At 55.4% G+C, this 24034-nt stretch overlaps 1 protein-coding gene across 1 annotated transcript; it reads left to right on the top strand.

The window, feature by feature from the left end:
• Positions 1-4941: 4941 nt before the first annotated feature.
• Positions 4942-22428, top strand: SYNDIG1L (synapse differentiation inducing 1 like). Its single transcript, XM_037396195.1, has 4 exons — positions 4942-5068; positions 16299-16755; positions 17993-18130; positions 19855-22428. Exons 2-4 carry the CDS (start codon positions 16327-16329, stop codon positions 20011-20013), a joined length of 726 nt encoding a protein of 241 aa, XP_037252092.1. The 5' UTR covers positions 4942-5068; positions 16299-16326; the 3' UTR covers positions 20014-22428.
• The last annotated feature ends 1606 nt before the right edge of the window (positions 22429-24034 follow it).

Genomic DNA, 24034 nt, shown 5'->3' with positions numbered 1-24034 from the left:
CTGTCCAGGAGGATGGGAGTGTTTCCTAGAGGAGCTGGAGATGCTGCCACATACCTCAGGCATCCAACAAGGCTCCCTAGCCGAACCGAGGAAAAGGGCCCACTGGGTGGCTATTCACAGCATGTCAATCGAGAGCTTAATTACCGCAGAATTCAGGTGCTTTAGATAGCTTTCCAAAGGCACCTGCCTTGCCCCATCCATCATCTGCTGAAGTGTCCAGCAGCCTGAATACTGCTCCAGCACCGCTGGCAAGGGGTAGGGAGAATTCCACTTTGGCATGGCTGCATGAGATGCTGTCAGGGCCATGGGCGACGTGGGGCAAGGGATGGGTGAGAAGGGACTTCCCCCGTGGATTCTTCTGCACTGAAGCATTTTGGTCTTCAGCCCCCTCAGAAGCCAATGTTTACTGAGAGGGAGGAAAACGACAGTAATCCCAGAAGGAAACTATTCAAATATATTGCAGACATGGGCTTCTTGGGAGCTTTAACTACATGGGAAGTTGGAGACGTCTGTGTTATCAGGTGTTAAACATATCAGAGGCAGGACAAAATCTGATGCTGGGTGCTGGCTATGTTTTGTAAGGCACCTGCAGCTTATGCCTTGCTTACTGATGCCTCCTAAATGGCCAGATTTTCTTGTAAATGCTTAAAAACTTCACTCTGCACTCCGGGGCTTGGCGCTTCACTTTTACAGAAGACTTTAGGGGGGTTTAACTGTATTTCTCACTATAAATGATCTGATTCTGTCTGCTAATTGAAAAACTTCAACTTATCTGTAACAGCTGAGTCACTACCAACACACTACTGTAATATTTTTGTTATTTTCTGTATCCCTCTATCAAAGCAATCTGACAGCATGTTGGTTTTTTTCCTCACCACTGTACATTAACCAGATGGTTTTCACTCTATTGTCCACAGATACACCCACATCTTTTTTTTTTTTCCTTCATGCTTCCAGTTAATTTAGAAATCACTAGTGATTATGAAGTGTTGAAGCTGTTCCTTCCAATATGCTTTACCTTCTCCTTGTCCACGCTTAATTTCTTCTCCCATCACGCTGCCCAATTAATTAGCTTTGGCTGATCCCTGTGAAGCTTTTCTCTCCTCTCTAGATTTCACTAATCTTATCATTTTTAATAGCTGCAAATACAACTTTAATCTGTTCAGTGGTCCCCCAGTCATCCTAAACAAGTACTTCAAATCCCCCCACTTATTTTGCCGGCGTAAGGGACATCGGGTGCCTCTGATGAGCAGGTCCTGCCTGATGTCCTCTGGTGCCACTTGATGCAGCCAGCCGAATGGCAACGTCCAGTTGCCTCAAATATGATTTGTTTCCCTTTCGTCGTGTCTCCACTCTCTGTCTCTGCTACTCTGAGTATGCTCTGCAGGCTGAGTCCCTCACCTTTGCAGATGTCTTCCAGTTATTGGGGGTTTTAGTAGTTTCTGTCCCTTTCTGGCGCGAAATCTTTCATCTCAGCTCTCTGCTTGAGACTGTTTGGCAGGAGTTCAGGCTTTCAGTCTCTAGTGATCTGGGGTGGTTTTTTTTGGCTGTCAATAAAGTAATGTTACCAAATTTGTCGTGGCATATTTATCTGTTGCTATGTCTGTAGTTAGATGAAGCATGTGAAGCTCAGGACGCATTGGCAGGGAGGCTTTAATGTTTGAGAGAACATAATCAAAAACAAAACCCCACCTTCCCATGCGAGGCAGCCCTGAAACACAAGCACAGCCTTTTCCTTGCATACTTTATGTCTATGGCAACATTTTTCCTAATTATGTTTTGAGGAGGGACATCATTTAGCTGGTGTAACAAGTCCAGTGTGATACTGCGTCAGCTAATATTTCATGTAATGAGATCTCATTTCCTTCTGCTGGATGGGCTTTTGCCAGAGGTCTCCCTCGCAGCTGAGAGCAAAGGGCCATTTTGATACCATTTTCCTTTCACTTGTGCCAGCAGATGCACAAATATGACAAGGAGTTTCAGTGGAACAGGAGGCCCATGCATTTTGCTGCACTCCCTTTGGACTCTGTCCCTTTTCCTTCTCTAGGCAGGAAAGTTTCCAACCGGCAGTTTTTCCTCAGTGGCCCCAAGGTGGTTTATCTCTGACAAACTCTTCTAGGTCACACAGCCCTTGTGCCTCATGTCACCTCCCAGAGACACTGCCCTTCTCTAATCTGGACTGAGTGGCTGTAGTTACAAAAGCAAAGCCCCAAACCACATCACTTAGGCTGGTTTTTGCCATCCCTCCATAAGCAGTAGCATGCACGTATAATATCTGTGCATGCATGCATTTCTTAGAGCCACTGGAGGTCTGAGAGACTTTGGTTTAGGATGCTAATGTTGCCTTATCACCATTAAAGCAGGAGAAACAGCACTGCAGCTCTGCTGCTAAGCACTATATCTGTATAAGTTGGCAAGGGCTAATCCCCTGCCCCGCTGGGCAATCGCAGAGCCTGCATGTTAATCTAGCGATGTGTGCAGCCCCGGTGAAGGACAGAGCAGCCACCCCAGGCTGACGGAAGCAGGTGGTGGGGACCGCGCAGGGGCAGCTGTGGCAGAGGTGACTGTGCACGCCATGGTGTCAGTGCTGCCTCCATCAGCCATCCTCCCTGCTCGCCCACTCACCTTCTGCAAGGTGCCTTGGCACCTCAGCACGAGGTGAAGCTCTCTGGGCCTTGCCAAGCCGTGGATGAAGATGATTCATCCAGCAACTGAGTTTTTTTCTCAGGGTCCTCCATGGCACAGAGAGAAGGGGTTTCAAGCCCGCATTTCTCTTCCCTTCACCTCCACAGCCCCTCCAGCCTTGCCAAAAGGCTGTCTGTGATGAGGCCCAATTGGTTTGCCTTTAATTAGTGCACGCTGGCTGGACAGGGCTGCGCGGGCTCTGATAACTGAGGCAAACAACAGGACCCAGAAAGTGGGCAGCCGGCGGTGGGCTGAGCTCCAGCCCACCACACGCCCACAGGCTCCAGGGACGCAAGCAGGACTCTTAAAGGGACTTTCAGCAGGGGAAGGTGATTGCCATCAAACCTCCTTGTCCCGGGCTATGCAATGGCAAGTCCTGCTGCCTCCCCTGCTTCCTCACAGACTGCAGCTCACCCCACGCTGATGGGGACTGGGGACCAGGGCTCTCCTTGCAGAGAGCCCAGTGTCCTGGGGTGTGCGCAACTGGGGCTTTGCTTGACACTCACTGGGAGTCTGCCTGAGTGGGAGTCACTGAAGCTGGAGAGGCCACTACAAGCCACCTGCTCCATGCCCAGGCCATTTCTAAAGGATGCCTCTAACCCGGACCGACAGAGCGTGGATGATGGAGATGCCAAACCTCCTTTGCTGCATCCCAAGCCCTTTCCTGACTGTCCCACTCCCCAGGAACACGGGGATGGACTATTCCCTTCTCAGGCTATGCTGGCTGGGTCTGGCCAACAGGGACGCCTTTTCCCTGGGGATCACTCTGTTCACAGCGGCAGTTTTGTGCTCCGGCTCACATCCTGGAAGACAGCCTGCCAGCTGAGGCCACCAGCCTGGGCAGGGGGGAGCATTTTGGGCTCACATCCTTCCCAGACCTGCTGAGGGATGCTGACAATGGGACACACAGATTGCCCCCAAGAATGGAAAGCTGGCCTCCTGCCTCTGGTTCTTTGGGGAATGCAGGCTCTTTGGTCCTGTCGTTAGCCCATGTAAACCTGCCCCTTTGGTTTTGCAAAAGGATCTCACTGCTGCTACTGGAAAGACTCGCATCTCTTTTGGGGCTGGAGCAGAGGGGAGGCTGCCCTGCCACCTCCTCCCCTAGCCCCAGCCCCAGCCCCTCTGGAAATGGGACCCTAGGATCTGCCTGCTCTAGCGCACAACCCATCACCCATCAGCTCAGCACCTGGAAGAAGCTGGGAGGTGTTGGGGACAAGCCTGGACCTCCAGAAAGGCACGTTGTGCTGAGAAGCCACGGTGTGGTCCCGAGGGGACCCTGGCACGGGCTGCGAGGGGTGCCTGCCAGTAGTGTGGGTGGTGGGCACGGGTGGCCATGGGTCACACCTGGGTCTGCGCAGTGCAGTAGCAGCACTGGGCATGGGTGATGGCAGGCAGCTCTCCGCCCATGCTCCAGCGGGTCTGGACCGGGTTTCATGCCCGGCTGAACCGGGCTTCAGCCGTGTGTGTATCTGCCAGCAGTTGTCCCGGTGCTCCTGATGTGGGGGCAGGCGCTGAGGGGTCACTGGGGGGGATTAGGAGCAAGCTGGGGGACAGCGCAGGGCTCGGGGAGCTGCGGGGGCAGAGGGAGCAGCACGGTCTCCCCGGGACATTGACTGGGATGGCGGGGGGGGGGCGTGCAGGAAGGGGGGGGGGGGGCTGCGGCGTCGGCTCTGGCTGCGCTGGTGCAAATCAGGATTAACTCCGAATTAACTAAGCGGAGTGATACTCAGGTGTGCGTGAGGCAAATCAACATCCCACCCGGGTCCTTACGGAGCAGGGCAGAAAAACACCTGGCTGAGCCAGCAAAGGAGCCGCCTGCTCCGGGGGTGCAGCCTCCAGGCCGGGCTGCCTGACACACCCCCCAGCACCGGCAGGGAGGAATGTCGTTTATCCTTCCCCTTTAAACTCCGCTGGCCGGCGCGGGGTGTCCCCTGGCTGGGGCAGGGCTGTACCCTGGGCAGCGCAGCCGGAGCAGACGTTCCTGCCGCGGCGCCTGCAGCAGCAGGAGGCGAAACCGCGCCGGGAGCCGCTGGGCGGCGGGGCCCGGCTCCCATCGGCGACCCCCGGGCAGCCGGTTGGCGGTGCCGCCGCCGGCGTGCGGCAGCCAGCGCGGAGTCCCCGGGCACGGCGGTGAAGTACGGCCCTGCCGCAGCTAGAGGGCTCCGCCGCCGCCGCTCGGGGCCCGCCGCGCTGCCGCACACCCCGGCACCGGCTGGGGCTCCGCCGCGCCGCTCCCCGCCGGCCCCCGGCCCGGCCCCCCCCGCCGCAGGGGCCGCCGCCCGCCCCGGACACCCCGCCGCCGGCCGTGGGCATGCCCGCCGCCGCCGCTCCGCTCCTGCCGCCGCCGCCGCAAGTTGGCGGCTGAGCCCTGCCCGGCACGCAGGTAAGGACCCGCGCACCCAGCTCGGGCGGCGGTCCGGGGGGGCGGGCGTTGGTCCCCAGGCTGCTCGCATCGGGGGGCAGCGGGTCCCCTGGGAAAGGCAGCCCGGCTCGAGCTGGCCACCCCGGGGTGGGGGGGTGGCGGTCGGAAAATGCGTGGGCGGCTGTAAAGACGGAAGGCTGCGACCTGGAGCAAGCGGGACAACGCTACCTTATTAGAGGCTGGGCGGTGGGCGAAATGTAGGGTTTTCGGCAAAAGTTTTGGAGGCCGGGTATGGTAGAGGAACTGCAATGGCACCTTGGAGCCGGCTAGCCATCGGGGGTCCCTCCCCGGCAGCCGCTGGCTGAACTTCGGGGGTTGTTTTCCTTCTGCTGCGGGGCTTCAGCAGCCGACGGGGCCACCCCGCTGCCGCCCACCCCGGCTGCGCATCCCTGGGATGCGGCGGGGCAGGGGAACAGCCCGGGGACCTCGGTCCAGAGGGCTCTTGCCCGTGAATTGTGCCAGCGAAACGACTGCCCTGAGCAGCACCGTCCCCCCGTAGCCCTGCGGACACCCTCCCGGCTTGCGTCTGCGGGAAGAGCCGCTGCTCCTTCAGGAGTTTCAAAGGGAAGCGCTTTCCATCTCTGCCCAGTGCCTGTTTATAATTCCTTCTCTGAAGCTGCTGCAGGTTTCACAAAAGCCGTGCTGCTCTCCCCGGAGCCACTCTACTGGGCTGCCTGCTTTGCTTCTGGGGAAAAAAGAACAAAAATTAAAAATTCCCTTTTCAGGAGCTCGGGATTTACCACCAGTAAAAAACCTTTTTCCCAGGAGGAAGGCAGCTTTATGTAAATGCCAGGGATAACTGGAGGAGCAGGGTCTGAGCCTGCCTGCAACGCAGAAGGAGGAAAAAAAAAAAAGCCTTGGTCTCTGGGGGATAATAACTGGTTACTTTGTAGACTGTTAGGAGAAAGAATTGCCCAAGCTAAAATGTAGTGACTGCATTTCTCCGGCAAAAGTTTCTTGTGTCGTGAAAATGGCTGGCAGAGCTAAAGCTTCGGGGAGCTGGATCTACTTCGCTTTGGCTCCCTGAACCACCATCAGAAGCAGGTAATAAACACTATTATTAAAGAATGAGTAATTTGCTGCAGCTCCGGCATGGTGAATTTGTACAGCAGATACCTGCTCTTGCGTGGTACCCAACCCCTCCCTGCCCTCAGCCCAGCCTGCAGACTTCACTGTCGCTTGCGGAGAGAACCAGGCGCTCAGCAAAAACTTGCCCATTGAAATCCCCCTGTGCCACCTGCAAGCACGGTGGAGCAAGCCCCGGCACGGCCAGTCCTGCCTGGCCCGGCAGCCTGTGGCCGAGCAGCCTGCAGGCTGTAGGCATGACCCCCCAGCACGGGCATGGTCACTTCAGGCCTTCGTGGTTCAGCTGCCACCTTCACGGCCCCTCTGCATGGGATGGGATGTGCTTACAGCTTCCCAGGAGCATCCTCAACCTCGAACGGTAGCCCAAAGCTCTGCTCTTCCTGCCCACCACGCTCCCTGCTGGGTGCCCCCAGTGCCATCCTGTCCCCGTCCCCATCAGTGTTAGACCCCAGCCACTGATACACTGTGCCCCTTCCCCAGTTCTCTCCTACCCCTTCATCACCCTCCCTCCCATTTAATATCCATGCTTGGAATTGTTTTCCAGCTCCCTTGCAAGCACGGTCTCTGAATCAAGCAGGTTTGGGCTCTTTTCTGCCTATTTTCTAAAGCCCTGTGCCCCAGCCTGGGACTGCCAGGCACCGCTTGCAGGATGCGGCTCTACTGCCGCTTTTAGGGGTAATTTCAGGCAAGGTTTTCAGCCAGTATTTCTCTGTCTGTAGAATCAGAGATGGGCAAATGACTGACTTTTCTGGCTGAAGGGCACAAAGCATTAGAGAAGGGGGAGGGGGAACAGTTCATTATAGATTTCCTCCAAATTGTCTTTCTGTTACTGCTTCTCTGTCAAGTAAAAAAGGCAGCAAATCAGCCCAAATGCTTTCCTCAGCCTGGAAGGGAAGGCGTCACTGATTCCCAGCATTTCTCAGGTGCATCACTTAAACTAGATTCCTTCTGGAGTGAAACGCTTTTAGGTATCTTTTGAAAACTAGAGCTGGTCACAGGATTTGTCCCCCTAAGCTCTTTGTTTGGAAACTCAACTGTTGGCGTGAAAAATTGGCCTGCATGTGTGCATCAGTTCAGAGGTGCAATGATTCCACATGTGGCAGCCACACCGGTGCTGCTCCTGAGCTGCATGGAGGTTTCTCTGCAAATGCTCCTGGCTTCCCAGGGCCTCCAAGGTGGCAGGGTACTGGAGTTCATCCCTGTGCTGCAGAGACACACTGTGAGGGAAGCAGCGTGAGTGGGATGTCCTCGCTCAGCCTGTGTGGGACCACCAGTGCTGCTGACCCAGAGAAAAGCCACCTCCTACAGCATGCTATGACTCCGGGCGGGTGCAAGCAGCAGCCTGAACCCTGTCCCAGGAAGGGTGATCTAACTCCAGTGGTAACGTGGGCAAGGAAAAGAAACAGACCAGGCAGAGAGAGAAAGTATCCACACAGCCAAGGCAGGAGCAGCCCAGAAGGCCCCTCAGCAAGGCATGGTTGGGACTTGACAGGGCCATGGTAAAGAAAATTTTGTAGTGTTGTTTTGTAGCATCTCTTTCCATACCATATAGAAGATACTTTAGCATCATCCTCTGCACACTCCTATCTGCTCTGGACTGCAGGGCAGACAAGAGCTGTGAGACGCCTGGGGGCAGCTGCTGCCTTTCCTCTCATCATATTCCTGAAGACAGAATAAATATCTCCTATAGCTCCCGCCAGCGGGAACTGCCCCTCCTTACATGCAGGGCGCACATCTCCACACAAAGATTCAATTTCTTTGGCAATAACAAATATGAAAGAGAGGCTCAACATTTGATTTGGATTGAACCTATTGACCTGGGTAATAATTTAACACCTTGAAGTTTGTCTGGGTCTGCAGCCACTGGCTGGAGTGGGAAGAGAGCAATCCACTTATTAGCTAGACCAAGGAGATCACCTTGCTGCTGATAAATACAGGCTGTGTTTGGAAACTTAGGGTTTGGAAAAGTAAGCTCGAAAGGTGTCATCTCCACAGCATAACTTCATTTTTAAAGAGAGAGCAGATCATTGGCAAATGAATTAAACATCTGAACTGTAGAGGAGCCCTGTGAATCCCCAGGAGAATTGGGCCACAGTAAGCAAAGTGGAAATAGCCCTGAGCTGAAAGCAGGCAGATCGTGGATAAAATAAACAGGATGGTGGGGAAAGGAGGGGTGCTGGCATGCGCTAGCCTTCAGGGTGGTTATGAATCATTTGAGTACGGATATGTTTTAAGCAGAGACAAATGAGCAGTCCTTAACAGCCGCTTTACATTGCCAGCTTCGATTGATAGGAGGGGGATTTGCAGAGATGTGAGGATAGAGTTAGGTGCCGCAGCTAAGCTGCTCTGTCAGCAAGCCACAGCTGCGAAGGGGGGGACATCTCTCTGTCCCCCCAAAGCCTGCTGCATGCTATGTCCCTGTCCCCCTCTTGGGTCTCTCACCTGGAAGAAAGCCAGGTCCTATCTGCCAGATCACTTCTGTGCTGGGTGACAGGCTGTGGCAGGGACAGCATCCCCAGGGCATGGACCCCAGGGACAGCCCTGGGGCAGGCGGGGCTGGAGAGCTGAGGGGCGCAGGGCTGGTCCTGGAGGGGAGCACAAGGCACAGGTGTGCTCCAGCACAGGGTATCGCTGCTCCCTGAGGATGATGCTCCCCCTTTGCGACGGGACCAGGCAGCCCAGAGTGGTCTGTGGGGAGGGAGCTGCGGGAAGGATGGGATACAGGGTCCTGGGGCAGCAGTAGACATGAAAGGGACTTCACAGGCAGAAGAGCCTTGAAGTGGAAATGATGGGACTGGATCAAAGGGTATGGATGAAATGGGGCAAGCCAGAAAAAGAAAGTGGACCCATCTAGGATATCCACTGTGTCCAGTTCAATACTGGGTATAAAAGGAGACAGAGAAAACCTGATGTGAAACTGAGGGCTGTAACTGTTAGCGCAGGACAATGAGACATGAGCAAAATTTCAATCCACAAGCAGGAGCTTCTGTGCATCTTCCAGCAGCAGTGAGAATGTCCTGGTAATAAACACGTTGTCTTGGTGGACCTCTGTGAGGACTCCTGTGGGATACTTGGTGTCCCTTCGGGCACCCCAGGCAGGGAGCCTGGTCTCAGCAAAGGATGGGGCTGCCTCTGTGCTGGAAGAGTTTTGCTTCCCTGAGGTCAGTGAGCTTGGCTCCCAGTAGCTCTACAGGAATGGATGTTTCTAAGTAGGAGTTTGACGTTGAGGGTAAGGTGCCAATGCCCCTCTCTCCAGACAGCAGCCCTAGGATATTTCCTTAGGGTGGTCCTGAGCTGAGGAGGAGAAGACTGAAGCCTAGACCAAATCTGAGCTCACATTTCTCCAGGCCAGTGATTTGGATGCTGCAGCAAGCAGGGAAACTCACTCTTCCCTGACCCTGGGCTGGCATTTTGTGGCTGAGATGAGCAGTCAGAGCCTGACAGCCTCCCAAGCCGCCCAAGGTGGCTGATGCCTCAAAGGGCTGGAGATGCTGAGTGACAGCCTCACAGCCTCCCCATGTGGGAGCCATCACCCTGATCTCCACTGCCTCTGAACAACCCTGCTCAGTCCCCAAACTGGAATGTGAAGAAGCCTCCAGCTAGAGTTATCAATCATATCAATTTGGTTGGCATCTTGTGCCCCTTCGAAGCCCCTCACGGGGGCTTGTTGTTGAGGGTACTGCAGGGTTGAAGGCTGCAAATCCAGCAGGAGCACCCCAAGGCTGAGAGGGATGCTCCAGCATGGCTGGTGGCACCTCCAGAACTTGTCCATCCCTGGTTCTGTCCTGGCCCACTTCCATGGCACAACGCTGCCAGCCTCTCTGCAGGCCACCCTCTCTGCTCTGCTCAGGGGGTTGCCCCATGGCCACTCCGCTGCCCTCCAGCACTGGGAAGCCCCAAGGAGCAGCCCCCCCGTGTTGCCCCCTCTCCCCCCGACCCCACAGACCCAGGAGACCCACACCCAGGACGGCCTACAGAAACTTCTGCCAGCCACCTGATTTATTTGTTTGCACCTCCAGCTAAAAAAAGGATGCTGGGAGAGTCCAAACCTGCTAATTACACACCTAGCCACCCACACAGCCATGTGGTTTATTACCATCACACTTCCACGCTCCCTCTTTCCCCCCCTCACCAGCTCGCTGTGCTCTTCCCTGCTCCCCCTTGCCTGGGGGGCGCGGAGGGGGCATCCCACCAGGACACATCTCGTGGCCGCATCCGCGCTCAGCTCCAGGCGGCCGGGGGGTGCTGAGGCGGTGTAGCCGTGCCCGAGGACGTGGAGGCGCTGGGCCCGGGGGCTTTGCCTGCAGGCACCGGCCTGGCCCCACCGTGCCGCTGGGGCGGGGGGCGGCGGCCGGGACCCCCGCGCTGCGCGGCCCCGGGGCGGTGCGGCGGCCCGAGCGGGCGGCGCTGCGTGGAGCGCCTGGGACATCTAGCGGCCACCTCTCCAAGTGCCGGGCACTGCTTGGGGGCTGGCTGCGGGGCTGGGGGGGCTCGCCCGGCGGTGGGCAACACGCCGGCAGCCTGCCACAGGCGCCCCGCCGGCCCCGGTGCCACAGCGGCAGGGCGCAGGCTGCTAGCGAGCCCCCCCCGGGGTGAGGCTGGGTGTCAGCAGCGTGTCTTTCCGGGGTTTGGGGGCGATGGAGCTCACGCTGCTCCCCTGCTGATGCTCATGGCACCTGGGGCTGGGGACAGGGCGGTGCGGGTAGCCACAGCCCTGCACAGCCCCTGGCACGGCTCCTCCGGAAGCAGCCCGGCTCTTCCTCGCTAGCCCCGGGCATGGATTTGCTGGTGCGTACCATTAGGAGCAATGCCTTAGCTCTGAGCACAGCTGGGTCGAAACAGTGCTGCAGAGAAACATTTTTATCCTGGAGAATAAAGACTCGATTTCCACCTGGAAATTGCCCAATTTGACTTGCGAACCTTGAAAAGCAGCCCATCGCATCCCAATTCTCAGAGCAATTTAGTCTCTGTTGGAGCCTGGAGCCCATTGCCGAGGCACTGGCTCTCTACCTGTCAGGAGATCAGAACAAGCACTTTATTCACTCCATTCCAGCTCTATCAAACTAGCTGCATGAAAGTTGTGAATTAGATGCTCTACGTCAAAAAAGCCTCAGCTATCTTCCCTCTAATCTATGTCCACGGGCTCTGTGTCACCCTCTCCGTTCCCTCCTGGTCCTCACCAACGCTTTCCTCTCTGGCAGCTCCACACAGTTTCTTTCTTCTCCATCCCGGTGGCCATGGCCCAGCTCTCTGCCTGGCTCAGACATTGTTTTGCTCTACTCGCCCCATGCCTCTGGCCCACCATTTCCCTTCCCACTGCTGCCCCCGCTGTGCTCCTGGGGGCTGAGAGAGGGCTTGGTCCACCCCTGCCAGGCACATTGTCCATGAGCCCTCACAGCCCTTCCTTCATCCTCATATTCCCCCTCCAAATTGCCAATTCCCTGTGGTGATTCTTGCCTTTGCTTCTCAGAGCCTTTGCAAGCTGGTTTTCTCTTGGGCAGAATTGCAAGCTTGGATGCTCAGAGGCAGAGGTACTGTGCCCTGACAGGGCTTGGACCTCTGCCTAGAAGCCCCGAAGCACCTCCTGAGAGCTTCCAGGAGGGCCTGGGCTCTGAGAAGGGTGCTAGACACATCTGCTTTTTTCTGCTCCATCAGGAGTGGACCCACCTCTGCCCTGGGGTTATGGCAGCTGTACCTGGCCATGCTGCTGCTTCCCATCAGCTGGGTCAGGAATGCCTGTTCACACTGTCCCCAGCCCTCGGACCAGCTGGGGCATGGCAGCGCAGCAGGGCACAGCTCCCTGAAGGCACTGTCCTGAAGGAGAAGGCCTTTGGCCAGGATGGGCTAACCTTCTCGCTCGGGAGTCTGGGGACGTGCAACGCAGTCACAACCTGCTAATGAGCCTGGAAAGCAAGGCAGAGTGTTTGCTTGACAGGACAATTAAATAATGATTGATTTCTGGAACAGCTACTTTATTCATCATTAACTGGGCTTATCATAGCCAGCATCTGTGCCCAGGGTCTCTCTGAGGGCTGTGCTGCTGCCAGCAGGGGTGGCCAGCAACCTCAGCACCTCTCGTGTTGCAGGAGAACACTCCAGGTGGTCCCAAGGGGACCTGGACTGCCCCAGTGCATGTGGCGTGGAGGTGAGATCCATGAAGCACAAAGCTAAATTTGCTACCTCTTTCTTTTCATGCCTTGTTTTGGCTCCTTTTATCCAGTACTTAGCTGGAGAAGCTGGGAGTACACAATGCAGTTGTGCATTTCCCACTCTGCTGGGGACCGCTGCGCCCAGCCTGGGGAGCGTGGGGGCCCTGCCCCACCGGGAGGGTAGGGGAGTGGCCGTGCAATGGGGAAGGCAGTTCCGTAGGGAGCTAGCAGCCCTTAGTCTCCATGGTAGGGCTGCAGCAACAGCCCAGCTCAGTCAGGGCACAGGAGCCTGCCTCCTCCCAGGTGAGCCCCCCCCCCGGGCTCAGTGCACATACACTTGTACGTGCGCATCCTCCCCGTGCACCTAACAGCATCTCGCCACCATTACCTGCTGCCAGTACTGCCCAGTCTGGCCCTGTGGGGCTGATGGATGTGCATGCTATCCAGTCATGCTGGTAATGAGGATGGAGAATGACCACTCTTCACCAATTCAGTTTCTTTTACAGCTTCTTTGCTTTCACCTGCTGACTTCATTCCTCTTCACCCAGGCCTGGTTATTACCAGGTTTACTTTATTAAGTCCCTGTGTGGCTGAATTCACTGCAGGATCCAGATAATCCAAATGAGGTTTGGGAGTGATAGCAGGGCTGGTTTGGCTCTGTCCTTCCCTGCGCCTGTGCACACGGTGCTGGTCCTGACCCTCCCTGCCATTCCCTCTCTTACATCGTCTCTAGAGGTTTGATAGCCCTCATCTCCACCTGCAAACCCAGACTGTTTGCTGTACACAAGCACGCGTGCTGGGGCACACAGGCACCGTCTCTATGCGATGCTGGGATCTTGGTGACTAAGGAGTGGGAAGCATCTCTGACCCCTCCAGCATGGGGACTCTTCACAACAGCAATCAGAGGAGGAAGTTTCAGCCTGGCTGCTTTCCAGCGGGGCCGAGCATGCATGCTGCTGTAGCATGCTGTGACGCTGACCCTTGGCATCCCCTCCCCACTGCTGACAAATGCCAGGACTGGATGCTAGGGCTGCAGTCGGGGGTCTCTTTGCCTATTTAGGAGAAGCGCAGTGAGATTCCTCCTGCACTTTTCCCCTGCAGCCCTGTTAGTGCCCCATCCTGCTCCCAGGGAGAGTATTGTCCCTGACTCCTGCGAGCGAAAGACAGCAAGAAAAAGAGAGTTTAGTACAGATAAATCTTTTATAATCCCAGAGGGTGCAAGACTAGCATGGACTGAAATCTTCTAGCTGTAGCCCTGCCCTGTCCATGCTTTGTGCGGTGCAGCAGCCCCCTTAGAGCCTTGCTCTAGGGACAGCCCCAGGGCAGTTTGAAGGACCAGAGAGGTTTGGACTTTCCCTGCTCCCTTGGGGCAAAGACTTCAGCCCTGCCCAAACCAAATTCACAGACTTCCCCGAGCTCCAGCAGCGTTTTCCTACTGTTTCTTTTCCTACCCATAGTTCTTCTTCCAAGGTATGTTCACCCTGGGATATTTGCTACCTGCAAACCCTCCCTGTCTCTTCCCCCCAGCTCCAGGCCAGCCCAGCTCCCTCCCAACAGCCAGCCCCTTCAGGATGCCCACAGTCAGCCGGGTCCGTGTCCAGCAGCAGTCTAGCTGCACAGATGCACTCTCTCAGTCTGTGATACCTGGCACCTCCCAGGCTGCCTTTCAGGTTTCCAGTTCCTCGTGGCTCCTTTCCCTTCTTCCCTCCTGCCATGCTCTGAGTGTTTCCCAGCGTTTGCTGCTGTGAACGTACGGCTCTGCCGCACAGCTCTGCCCCTCCACTAACCCCTGCTGAAGACCTGAAGTGAGCAGAGCAGCAACCCCCGCACAGACAGCGCCCGCTGCCCGGCACGGCAGCCTGCCCGCAGCCCATCTGTGGCATTTCTCAGTGTGTTTGGAGCCAGCTCCCTCCAGCAGCTCCCAGCAAGATCCCATCCCTCCCTACCCTAGGCTGCTGCCAGAAACATTTCTTGAGATGAGGGGTGAATGACCTACCAAAACCATCAGCTTTCTCTTGCTAGAGCTGGGCTTCTGCTCCTGCTTGGGCTGCTGCTCTCAAATGACACTCAGTAAGTGGTGTCTTCTTACTGTTTCATTAAAACCCAAGATATTTTATTGAGAATCTAATTTGCGTGTGGAGGTAAGCAAAGAGGAGGTTTGTGCTTTCCTTGCCTGAAAACTGGGATGAAGCTTTGAGCTTCTCTGGGTCTGTGCAGGAAATAAAACCGTCTGTGCTGCAAATATGCATCTCCCTTAAATATTTTGAAAATACTTCATGGCCATCTGCTGCATGAGCCATTACAGGTTTTATTAGTAAGGTGGGAGACTGCAGAAAGCAGAGAATGGTTTTGGGGAGGGAGAAGTGGAGGGCATTCACCAAAATGTGCAGAATTTTAGCAGCATGAGAATGCTTTTGGATGGCTCCATTTTCCTGAGCAGCTTTTCAAAATGTGACAACCATTGCCAGTACAAAGCCCATCGAAAGGGCCATTTAAAACTGGGTATGGCGCTCAGACCTGTGTGGTACGGCAGAGTTTGGCCAAGGGTATGGGACCACTTGGGCTTTTCACTCTCTGTAGTCTTCAGCTTCAAATTCTTTGTTTATATTTCCTGCTTGAGGACAGATTTAAAGCCATGGTGATGTGCTTTCTATCAGAAAGCCTAGTGCACCTCCGGGAACCCTATAGCAGGTGGAAGCATGTCTGCTACACAGCATCCTGCAGAGGAGGCAGTGACAGAAGCCTCTAAGGAGGGCAGGAACATTTGGGGTTGCAAGGCAATAAGGTGGTACAGTCTGGGAGCTCGGAATGTGCTAGAGAGCGGCTGTAAAACACAGAGCTCTGGTACTGAAGAGCGTAGTAATTGTTTCTCTCTCCTGGGGAATGCTGATATTTCACCACACATTTTCTTTGTGCCAAGGTGTGTTGGGAAGCCAAAATAGCAAATGTTCCTCTGAAGAAAAGGGGATGAAATATTTCATCTCAGGAATTTTAATGCCAAAAAAAAAAAAAAAAAAAAAAAAAGCAGCACGAGGTTTCAGCAGTCTGAAATGGAGGAAGGGAGAAGGGGCTTGAATTTCCCTGAGGAAGAAACCCATGTTGACATTTGGAGCTGAGGATCCCATTTGAACTCAGCATTTTCTGAAGCTGGTGGCCCAGGGCCAGGGCTTCACGGCCGCCGCTGTACCCAGGGGTGAAGCTGGTTTAAACAGGGCTCTGATGTGATGGGTCATTTACTTAAACTGTCAAACCCCACGGGGTTTCCACTTTAACCTCCACATCCCTCCATGTTGCTCCACACGGCTGGCTGAGCATCCAGCCCTCCCCACCCCAGTCTAAACACCACCTCCAGGTCCTCACAGCAGCCTCCTGCCTTCCCTCGATGGCTTGCTGCTCTCGCCCCAGCTCAGCCTTGGAAGAATCCTAGAAAACCTCCCGGGTACCTGAAAGCCAGTTAGGTGCACATGTAGCGCCTGGAGGGCTGTAATTTCACCGTGTGACCCTCTGCTTTGGGAAGTCAGGGAGGACCCTCCAGTGGCTGTCAGCCTCTGATCTACTTCTGTGCTGTCTGTTAGGCTTTGTCGCAACACGCGTTATGAACCAGCAGAAAAGATGCAGTAGGTCCTTTCCTGTCAGGCTGCACATGGCCGTCTCAAGATGCATTATAGATACAGTAAATCCTCATCTTAATCCAGCCTGAATCAGATGATCTTGTTGCAGGGCTGCATCCTTATCTTACTACCAGCTGGGGAGAGATGAAGAGATGCTCAGTTTGCCGAGATAGCGTTCAAGCTGTGGAGAGGTGGGGAGGGCTCTTTTTTCCTCCAGCATTGCCACATCTTTCTGTTCCCACTAGCCTCATCTTGACATCAGCTCTGCATGGGCGAGAGGCTTTTCTGCTCCCTTGCCTTGCTGAAATAACAGCCTCCTCCCTCCCACTCTATCTGCTCCCACAGGATCGCTCCCCCCTCCGCTGCCAGCAGCATGGAGAGCGTGCGTGAGCTCCAAAACCCGCTCTTGGCCAAGGCCAACGGGCACCTTCGCAGCAGCTATTCTTACCACCAGCATCAAAGCCAGGACTACCCCAGTCATCACTGCCAAGGGAAACTGTATTCCTACATCTTCCAAAACACTGGTGGTGCCAGGACTCACCAGCTGCTGGATGCCAGTTCCCTGCAGCTGGCTGTTGAAGCCTTGTATGGCCCCAGTTTTATCCTCATGAAGGATGAGGCTGCTCTCAAGGCCAAAGACAGCAAGATGGAAAGCTGCGAGACCACTTTTACGGAAAGCAAAGAGGCTCCATCTGAAGGTCCCGACGGGCAGGAGGCACAAGGGTCCTGCCTGGTAGAAAGCGACATCCGCATCCAAACTGTGTCCTACGAGGTGGAGGAAGAGGAGCTCCAGGAGTACGAGGTGAGCTTTGCCAGGTGGGATGGCACCAGACTCCTCCTCTGGCCATTGGCGCGAATTCTTGTTCGTTTATTCTCCCTTCTTTCCCCAGATCTTCCCCCCACAAACCCTACCATGTCCTACCTCACCAGCATCTCCCTGTGCACCCAGTATTTCTTCTTCCTCCTTGTCACTTCTGTTCCCTTTTCCTCACTGCAGACCTCAGAAGGAGGTCAGCTTCCCCGAGGGCAGCCTGGCTACACGCCTGCTGGGAGTGAAGGGGAGGTGGGGCCATCTCTGCAGGACCCCTGGGGTATGGGGACCCTTTGACAAGGGCAGCCTGCTGCCGCGGTGGCACTCGAGCTAAGGGGAAATAGCAATCCTTGCATAACAGCAAAATTCACATGCCTGATGGCAGCAGCTGAGAGAAAGCTTTATATATACAGGATGAATCCTGCGAAGGAGGAATGAGAGCTGACAAAGCAGCCTCACGCTGTGCTCTGTGCCCCACCACAGCTGGAACAGCGGTGCAGAGGCTGGGAACATCACCCAGCACCTTGAGAAGTGGGAGCAGGTCCCAGGAGCCCGCTGGAGCTGATGTCTGATGACCCAGCACGGCTCTGCTGCATTCGGTGCCGCCGGTGTGACCTTCTCAGATGGCAGCAGGGGTGTCCTCACCTCTGTGTGCCTTCCCTACCGAGACACATCCCTTCCAGGCTGCCCTGCGGCTGGCCGAGCGGTGCCGCAAGGCAGGAGGGCTGACCACAGCCGCTCTGAGCAATGCGCTCGCTAAGGGGATGGGACACCTTGCCCCTGTGATGGAGCCTCCAATTCAACCGCTTTCCCTCACTTGCTAAATTAGTTTAGCAGGATATCGATCTCCTAGTCCCTAATGGGGATAAGGCACTTTGTTTAAGTTTGTTTAAGCTGACAAACAGCCAGTTCTGCCAAAGCTGAAGATATGTCAGTTTAAGACTATCTATCTCCCAGGGAAATCCCAGACCCCCAGCAAGTGAGCTCAGCATTTGCTCTGGCAGGGAGCCGAGAATCCACTCTGCTCCTGAATTTGCTGACCTACATTTTTCTTATCAAACTGGGCTGAGGAGGCGAAAATATTTTTGAAACTCACTCCTTGAATTTGCAGGTGGGAAATGTATGAGAATATATGAGGGGGCCAGGAGCTGGGAGGAGAGGGGCTGAGACGCGGCCTGCAGGGCAGCACGGGGAGGCGGGCATGTGCTGAATCCATCTGGTTTTGCAGAGCGACTCCTCCAGTGACAGCGACAGTGAGGACCATTTCCTGATGCTTCCCCCCCGGGACCACCTGGGCTTGGCCCTTTTCTCCATGCTGTGCTGCTTCTGGCCCCTGGGGATTGCTGCCTTCTACTTCTCCCAAGGGGTAAGAGATCCCTTTGCTTGCCTGCGTGCACTGAGTGCTGGAGCAAGAGCCCCGCAAGCCACAGCAGCCCTGGAGGGGACGGGACACCTTTCTGGCTCTAGGGCTCATCGCTGTGCCATGTCCAGATCCCTGAGAGCTAAGGCAAAGAGACCTCCTGGCTCCTGGATGTCTCCGCAACTGCTGTGGGGTTGCAAGCCCTCCAGTTCTTGCGTGGGTTGCTGGAGGTCAGGCTTTTCCTTTGGATCTTTCGGGTGTTATTTAGGGAACTGGGACTCCCCTTGGCCCCCTGTCCAGGTTCTCACCCTCCAGCCAGGCTTGGAAAAATGCCATTTTCCCACCTGCCCTCCCAATTCGCCAGTAGTGCAGAGGTCCTGCACCATGACCCAGCCGCTCATGCCCTGGGAGTCAGGCTGCTCTGGAGACCGGACACAAAGAGGAGCCTGGTGGCCGCATCGCACTGCAGCTCCTCTCTTGGCACTTGTTTCTGACGTGTGTTGGCTAAGCTGTGTGAGTCAATGCCAGGCTGGCAGAGGCTGGAGAGGGCGATGACCTTCGGGTTGCACCTCCTCAGAGGAGCTGCTGCCTTCTTGAGGGCTTAGTGCAGAGCCTGGGCTCACTTACATTACTGTTGACCCAGAATAATTCATGCAGAGCCAGGGGATTTACTCTAAGTTTGCATAGATGCTGCTGTACCAAGAATAGATGGGGGGGAGGCATTAAGAAGTTGAATCAAGAGGATAGAAACAGAAATGGAAAAGTATATAACATGAGTACCTGGCACAGAGGCGGTGAGAAGCAGGGAAAGCTTTAAATGATTAAGACCCCAAGGAGTGACTGATTTTGCATTTTTCCACGTGGTGCAGGGTAGCACAGTGCACTTTCCACGTGATGATGTACTCGGTGCAATTTATATTTAGTTCCATTTGCTATAACTACCACCCGCTGAGGCAAGGACCATTTCTTTATTCCATGTCTGTGCACAGTGAGTGTCCTGATCTCCACATGGCAACTCGAACACAAATAGTAGGTAATACCAAGAGTAGCTCTGAGTGTGCTCTGAGCACTCAGGGAAGCTGGAAGATGCCAGCTCAAAGAGTCCACACCCACGTCTGTCTCCGTCGCTGACTCCATCAGCCCTTCTACGGCAAATAGGCTTCAACTGAAAACCTCAGGCAAGCAAGATCAAGTGGCAGCACAGCCGGACCAACAGGCCACGCTGCCTGGAGTCAGCTCCCTGAGACTAGGGTACTCGCTATACGTCTGTATAGGGTATACGGGTATCTAGTCGGTACCACACAGCCACCACCCCATGCACCGGCCATTTGCCTGGTCTTAGGAGGGTCCAGCCACCCGCTCACCACTCTGGCTGAGCACCCAGATGGCTGGGGCTTTCAGACAAATAGCCAAAGCCCGCGCTTCCCTTGGAGGCAAAATCCACAGGGAGATGTGTGTAGGTGGCACTGCTGTGTGAAGCCCTCCCAGACTGATGGGTGGTGCTTGGAGGCATGGTTTCGTGGTGGTGGACTTGGCAGTCCTGGGTCAACGGTTGGACTTGATGATCTTAAAGTCCTTTTCCAGCCTAAATGACTTTATGATTCTGTGTCTTGCTGTCTGTCCTCAGCCTTCATGGGAAGGGGGGCTGACTCAGCAGTGAAATGACTGCAAGCAGGCTAAAAAGCCAGGTCGGTACAGCTGTGAGCAATGAGCGTTTCTTCTCCTTCCAGACTAGCAAGGCTGTCTCCAAAGGAGATTTCCACCTGGCCAGTTCAGCTTCGCGCCGAGCTCTCTTCCTCGCTGCGCTCTCCATAACCATCGGCACAGGAGTGTACGTTGGGGTGGTGGTAGCACTGATCGCTTATCTCTCCAAAGGGGGCCACGTATAGCTGCCACCTGCACGTCAGCGCCGTCCCTGGACACCAGCCCTCCTGGGATCGAGCTTTCCGGCGGAGCACAGGGCACCAGCACCTGCAAGGGTTGCTTGCACAGCAGGACCCCGGCCCGATGCCCCGCACAGGGTCTCTCCCCTTTCAGGCAAACAGCAGACCCCCATTCTCTGCGAGGCTGTGGGGTGCCACCATCTGACAACAGGGAATTGGGCACTGGCCTGGCTGCTGGGACCAGGAGGAGCACATTTGCCTGGTAGGAGACTTCCAGGAGAGACGCTGCGTACTGCTGCTGGGCTGGTGCCACCACTCCTGATCCAGGGCCATGGCTTCCCCTCCCAGCCCTGCAGCTGGGAGATCCACCGCCGGTGCCCAGGCTTGGCTCACAAACGGGGCACACAGGGAGGAGAGGGGATATGGTGCCAGGGAATGACAGCTCTTTCTTCTGGGAAGCTGCATTCCTGGTGGGGTCTCCAGTCTCCCACGATGGGGAAAACATTCTCATTTCAGTGCCACAGGGCGGCAGCTGGCCCCTCAACCGCAGCGAAGCAGGAGGACACAGCATGAACATAACCAATAGGGCATGCTTTCCGCATCCCTCTGCAGACAGACCCCTGATCCTACTTGCTGGCCCATCCCAGATCAAAAACAAGAAGAAAGCCAGGCTGGTGGTTGTACTCCATCACTCCCATTGTTGGAACAAGCTGGCAAAGACAGCAAGGTTTTCTCTTCGTTAATAATGACTGTCATGATAATTGCGAGTTGAAGCCCCCATAAGGTTTGTGTCCCACAGTGCTGGGCCCTGAAAAGGCTTGTAATGGCAATTTCTACCCAAGAAGTGACCTGGGAGGGTGGGGGCCTGAAGGACTCCACTCTTGGCACTAGGTCAGGACCCTGCACACAGAGAGGGGTGGAAGGAAAAGGCCAATCTGACACACGGAGCCTGGGGTGGGAGTGCTCTTTGTACGGGGGTGAGATCCAGAGAGGGGGAAGACTTGGAGAGAGCCTAGGACACAGGGAGTAACCCAACACATTTCTTCCCGTGCCTTGGAGAGGGTTATGTCTATCCATCCAAAAGCCTCTGCTGACGAGGAAATCCCATGCATCCCCACATACATCTTACTTTTGCTAATTTGTATATTGTCAGCAACACAGGTCCTTCAGAGGGGGGGGTGAAGGCAATGACTGCCCCAAAGCAGCCCCTGCTCCCCAGCATCCACCTCGACTCTCCCTCATCCTGGCCACGGCTCCCACGCTGCCTCCTTCCCCCATGTGCAGGGGGCTGCAGGCAGACTCTGGATTCCCATTGCCCCCTTCCCAGGGTTTCTGGGCGGGCTGCAGCAGGCTCTGCAAGAGACAGTAGCATGTTCTTCCAGCTGGGTGCCATTCAAATGTACATTTCATCCTAAAGAAGCATGTTAATGTCTGCGATTGCTGTTGTACTTGAGCCATAAAAAGAGAGAAGCACATCAGAGACCTGTTCAGAAGCCGGTCTGAAAGTTCCCATCGTGTTTTCTAACATGGAAGAGCTAATAAAAAAAAGCAGGAGGAAAGACTCCGTTTGTAAGGATGTGGAGCTGGGTAGCGGAGAGGTGAGCTTTGCAGGAGTGCTGAGCTCGCTTAAACCTGGAGGTGTTTATGCAGCTCCTGAAGGAAGTTATAATCCAGCTGGTGCCTGGGCAACAAGAGGGAGATGTACTGCGATGTAGAACAGAGCCAGCAGCTAGCACTGGGAGCGGGATGGTGATGTAGGCTTTTTGCCATGTGTGGATGGACAAGAATTAGCGGGGGAGAGAGAGACTGGAGCACTGAGTATGTTCAGGCTGCTCTCTGTGTAGTGGAAGCACAAAATAAAAGGCGCTCGAGGAGGGGCAGAAGAATACGAACATCAGGAGGGAATAAGCAGGTTTTGCTTCTGATGCTGGACAGAGAGAGATGGAATTTGCAGGGAAGGGCTGGGGTGTCCAGAAGAGATAAGGTGGCTTAGAGAGGAGAGGTGGGGGGCACCCTCACCCAGCAGCCGAGGCACGGGTTTCATTCCCCTCTCCTGCATGTGCTCAGCCTTCCTGGCCCTCCAAATAACCCCCAGGACAGGAGCGCTCTTTCAGGAGAGGGGATGTCTGTGTGTCCCCATGCAGCAGGGGCAACCAGACCCACCCCCACGCCCCAGCTCAGTGCCATCCCAGCTACAGCCCTCCCCATCTCTCCCCATCAAGCACCCCCAGCCAGGGGCAGGGCTGGGGGTCTTCCTGCCGATTCTGGTCCAGACAAAACCGGCAGGGCTGCTGGACCACAATCAGCAATAAGAAACTGTGTTTGCCTCTGAATCTGTAATTCTGCTGGCTGGTTCCCTCCAGGGGCTGCCGTAGGTGGGGGGCCAGCAGCCCCCAGCCCATTCTCCGTGGGCACCCCATCCCCCTGCACACCAACTCACCTCTTTTTTTTTAATTGGAGACACATAGGGGAGGACTGGGCTAAAGGGCCAACAGAATTAAAGTGTTCTCCGCTAATAGCCTGAATCTCTGATGATCTTGTCAAAGGGGGGGAGAAGGGGCTGTGCCAGCGCATCCCTAAGGGGGGCATTATGCAAATGGGGAAATTAGTTGGAAACAGCCTGAAGGGAAACATGTGGAAATTGAAATCCGAGGACCAGCATGGAGACTGCTGCTGAATAACTTATTATAGACTCACAGCATCTGCTGCAGCCGCCCGAGCAGAAGGGAAGGAAGCAAAAAGGCAACAAGGCACTGCAGTCGGGGAAAATGCAAGCTCCAGAAATTTGATTGAGCTTAACAAAAATAACGTTAAACTAAACCCTGCTAGTGGGAAGAGCTAACCCTTCACCCCCTCCCTCCTGTCCTACCAGAGGAGGGTTGTCTGTCCTACCCAGGACCCTCAGCTCCACAGCAGAGCTCTGTAATGGTCCTGATCCCACAGGGGATACCCAGAAAGAGGAGTAGCCTCAAGTTCTGGCCTGGCAACATGTCTATCCCAGAAAGGAGAAGGCAGAGTGGGGAGCCCAGCAGGCTGCAGCTGTGGGAGGTGATGGGAAGGGCAGGGAGTGCAGAGACGGTCTGTGCCAGTGCGGGGTCAGGCATGGGGAGTGGGTGGAGTGGGGTTCCTGGTGGCTGGTGAGGGAAGATTTGGGGTTCTCTGAGCTGGGAGTGGAGGGGACCTGGTTAGTGATGTCCCACAAGGGTGTACACCGCAACCTGCTGTCCTTCCCCGCACCCTGGTTCTTTCTAAAACATAATCAGGAGAGGTGCTGTAGAGTCCCATGGTGTATCAGAACAATCCCCCCCTTCTCCACTCATGAGTAATTCGCTATCCATAACTTGGACATCTATTTGCCACTGAGTTCCTTGCCAGCCAGCTGCCGTTGTCTGTCCCTGTGAATGCAGGTGCTATCCAGCACCCCCAGCACAGGCATGATCCTGCAACCCCATCCCATCGCCTCCTGCCCACTGCTCCCTGAATACCCCTGTTCTGGCCCTGTTGTCCCACCAGCACCCCCAGCCCTTGCCCTAAGCTGGTGACACCAAGAGACAGACAGAAAGTCACCAGGAAGCCCATCCCCTGCCCCTCTCCCCGTGCCTGGCGCAGACACACCTCTCGTCTCACATGCTGGGCAGCTCTTGGGTTGCGAGAAGTGTCATCACCAGGTGTCCCAGATGCCCTCCCTGCTGTGAGGACAAGATGTCAGGGACCAAGCCAGCCCCTGCATCTGGCTGAACATCCCCTCCATCCTTCTCCTGCCCTGGAGATGCTCCTCACTCAGCAAGGAGCTCAGAGCAGCACTGTCTGAGGTGTGCTGGGCTTTGGTTTCTTTTCCCAGCAGTGGAAAAAATGTCGTCTTCCAGCTTGGGCTCCTTTTGTAACCTCTGCAACATCAAGGTGAGCATTTCCTAGCGGGCCTTTGTCTTCAGAAGCAGCTAAGGACCGGGTGGACAGAGCCTGTGCCAAGGGCAGGGGTGGCCTTTGAATCCTGCCTTCTTCTGGGATGCAGCCAGGAAGAAAACTG

The sequence above is a fragment of the Falco rusticolus genome, chromosome 7, assembly GCF_015220075.1.
Source record: "Falco rusticolus isolate bFalRus1 chromosome 7, bFalRus1.pri, whole genome shotgun sequence".
NCBI classification, from domain to species: domain Eukaryota; kingdom Metazoa; phylum Chordata; class Aves; order Falconiformes; family Falconidae; genus Falco; species Falco rusticolus.
The sequence above is the reverse complement of the archived record's forward strand: the minus strand, read 5'-3'. Positions and strand labels throughout refer to the sequence as shown.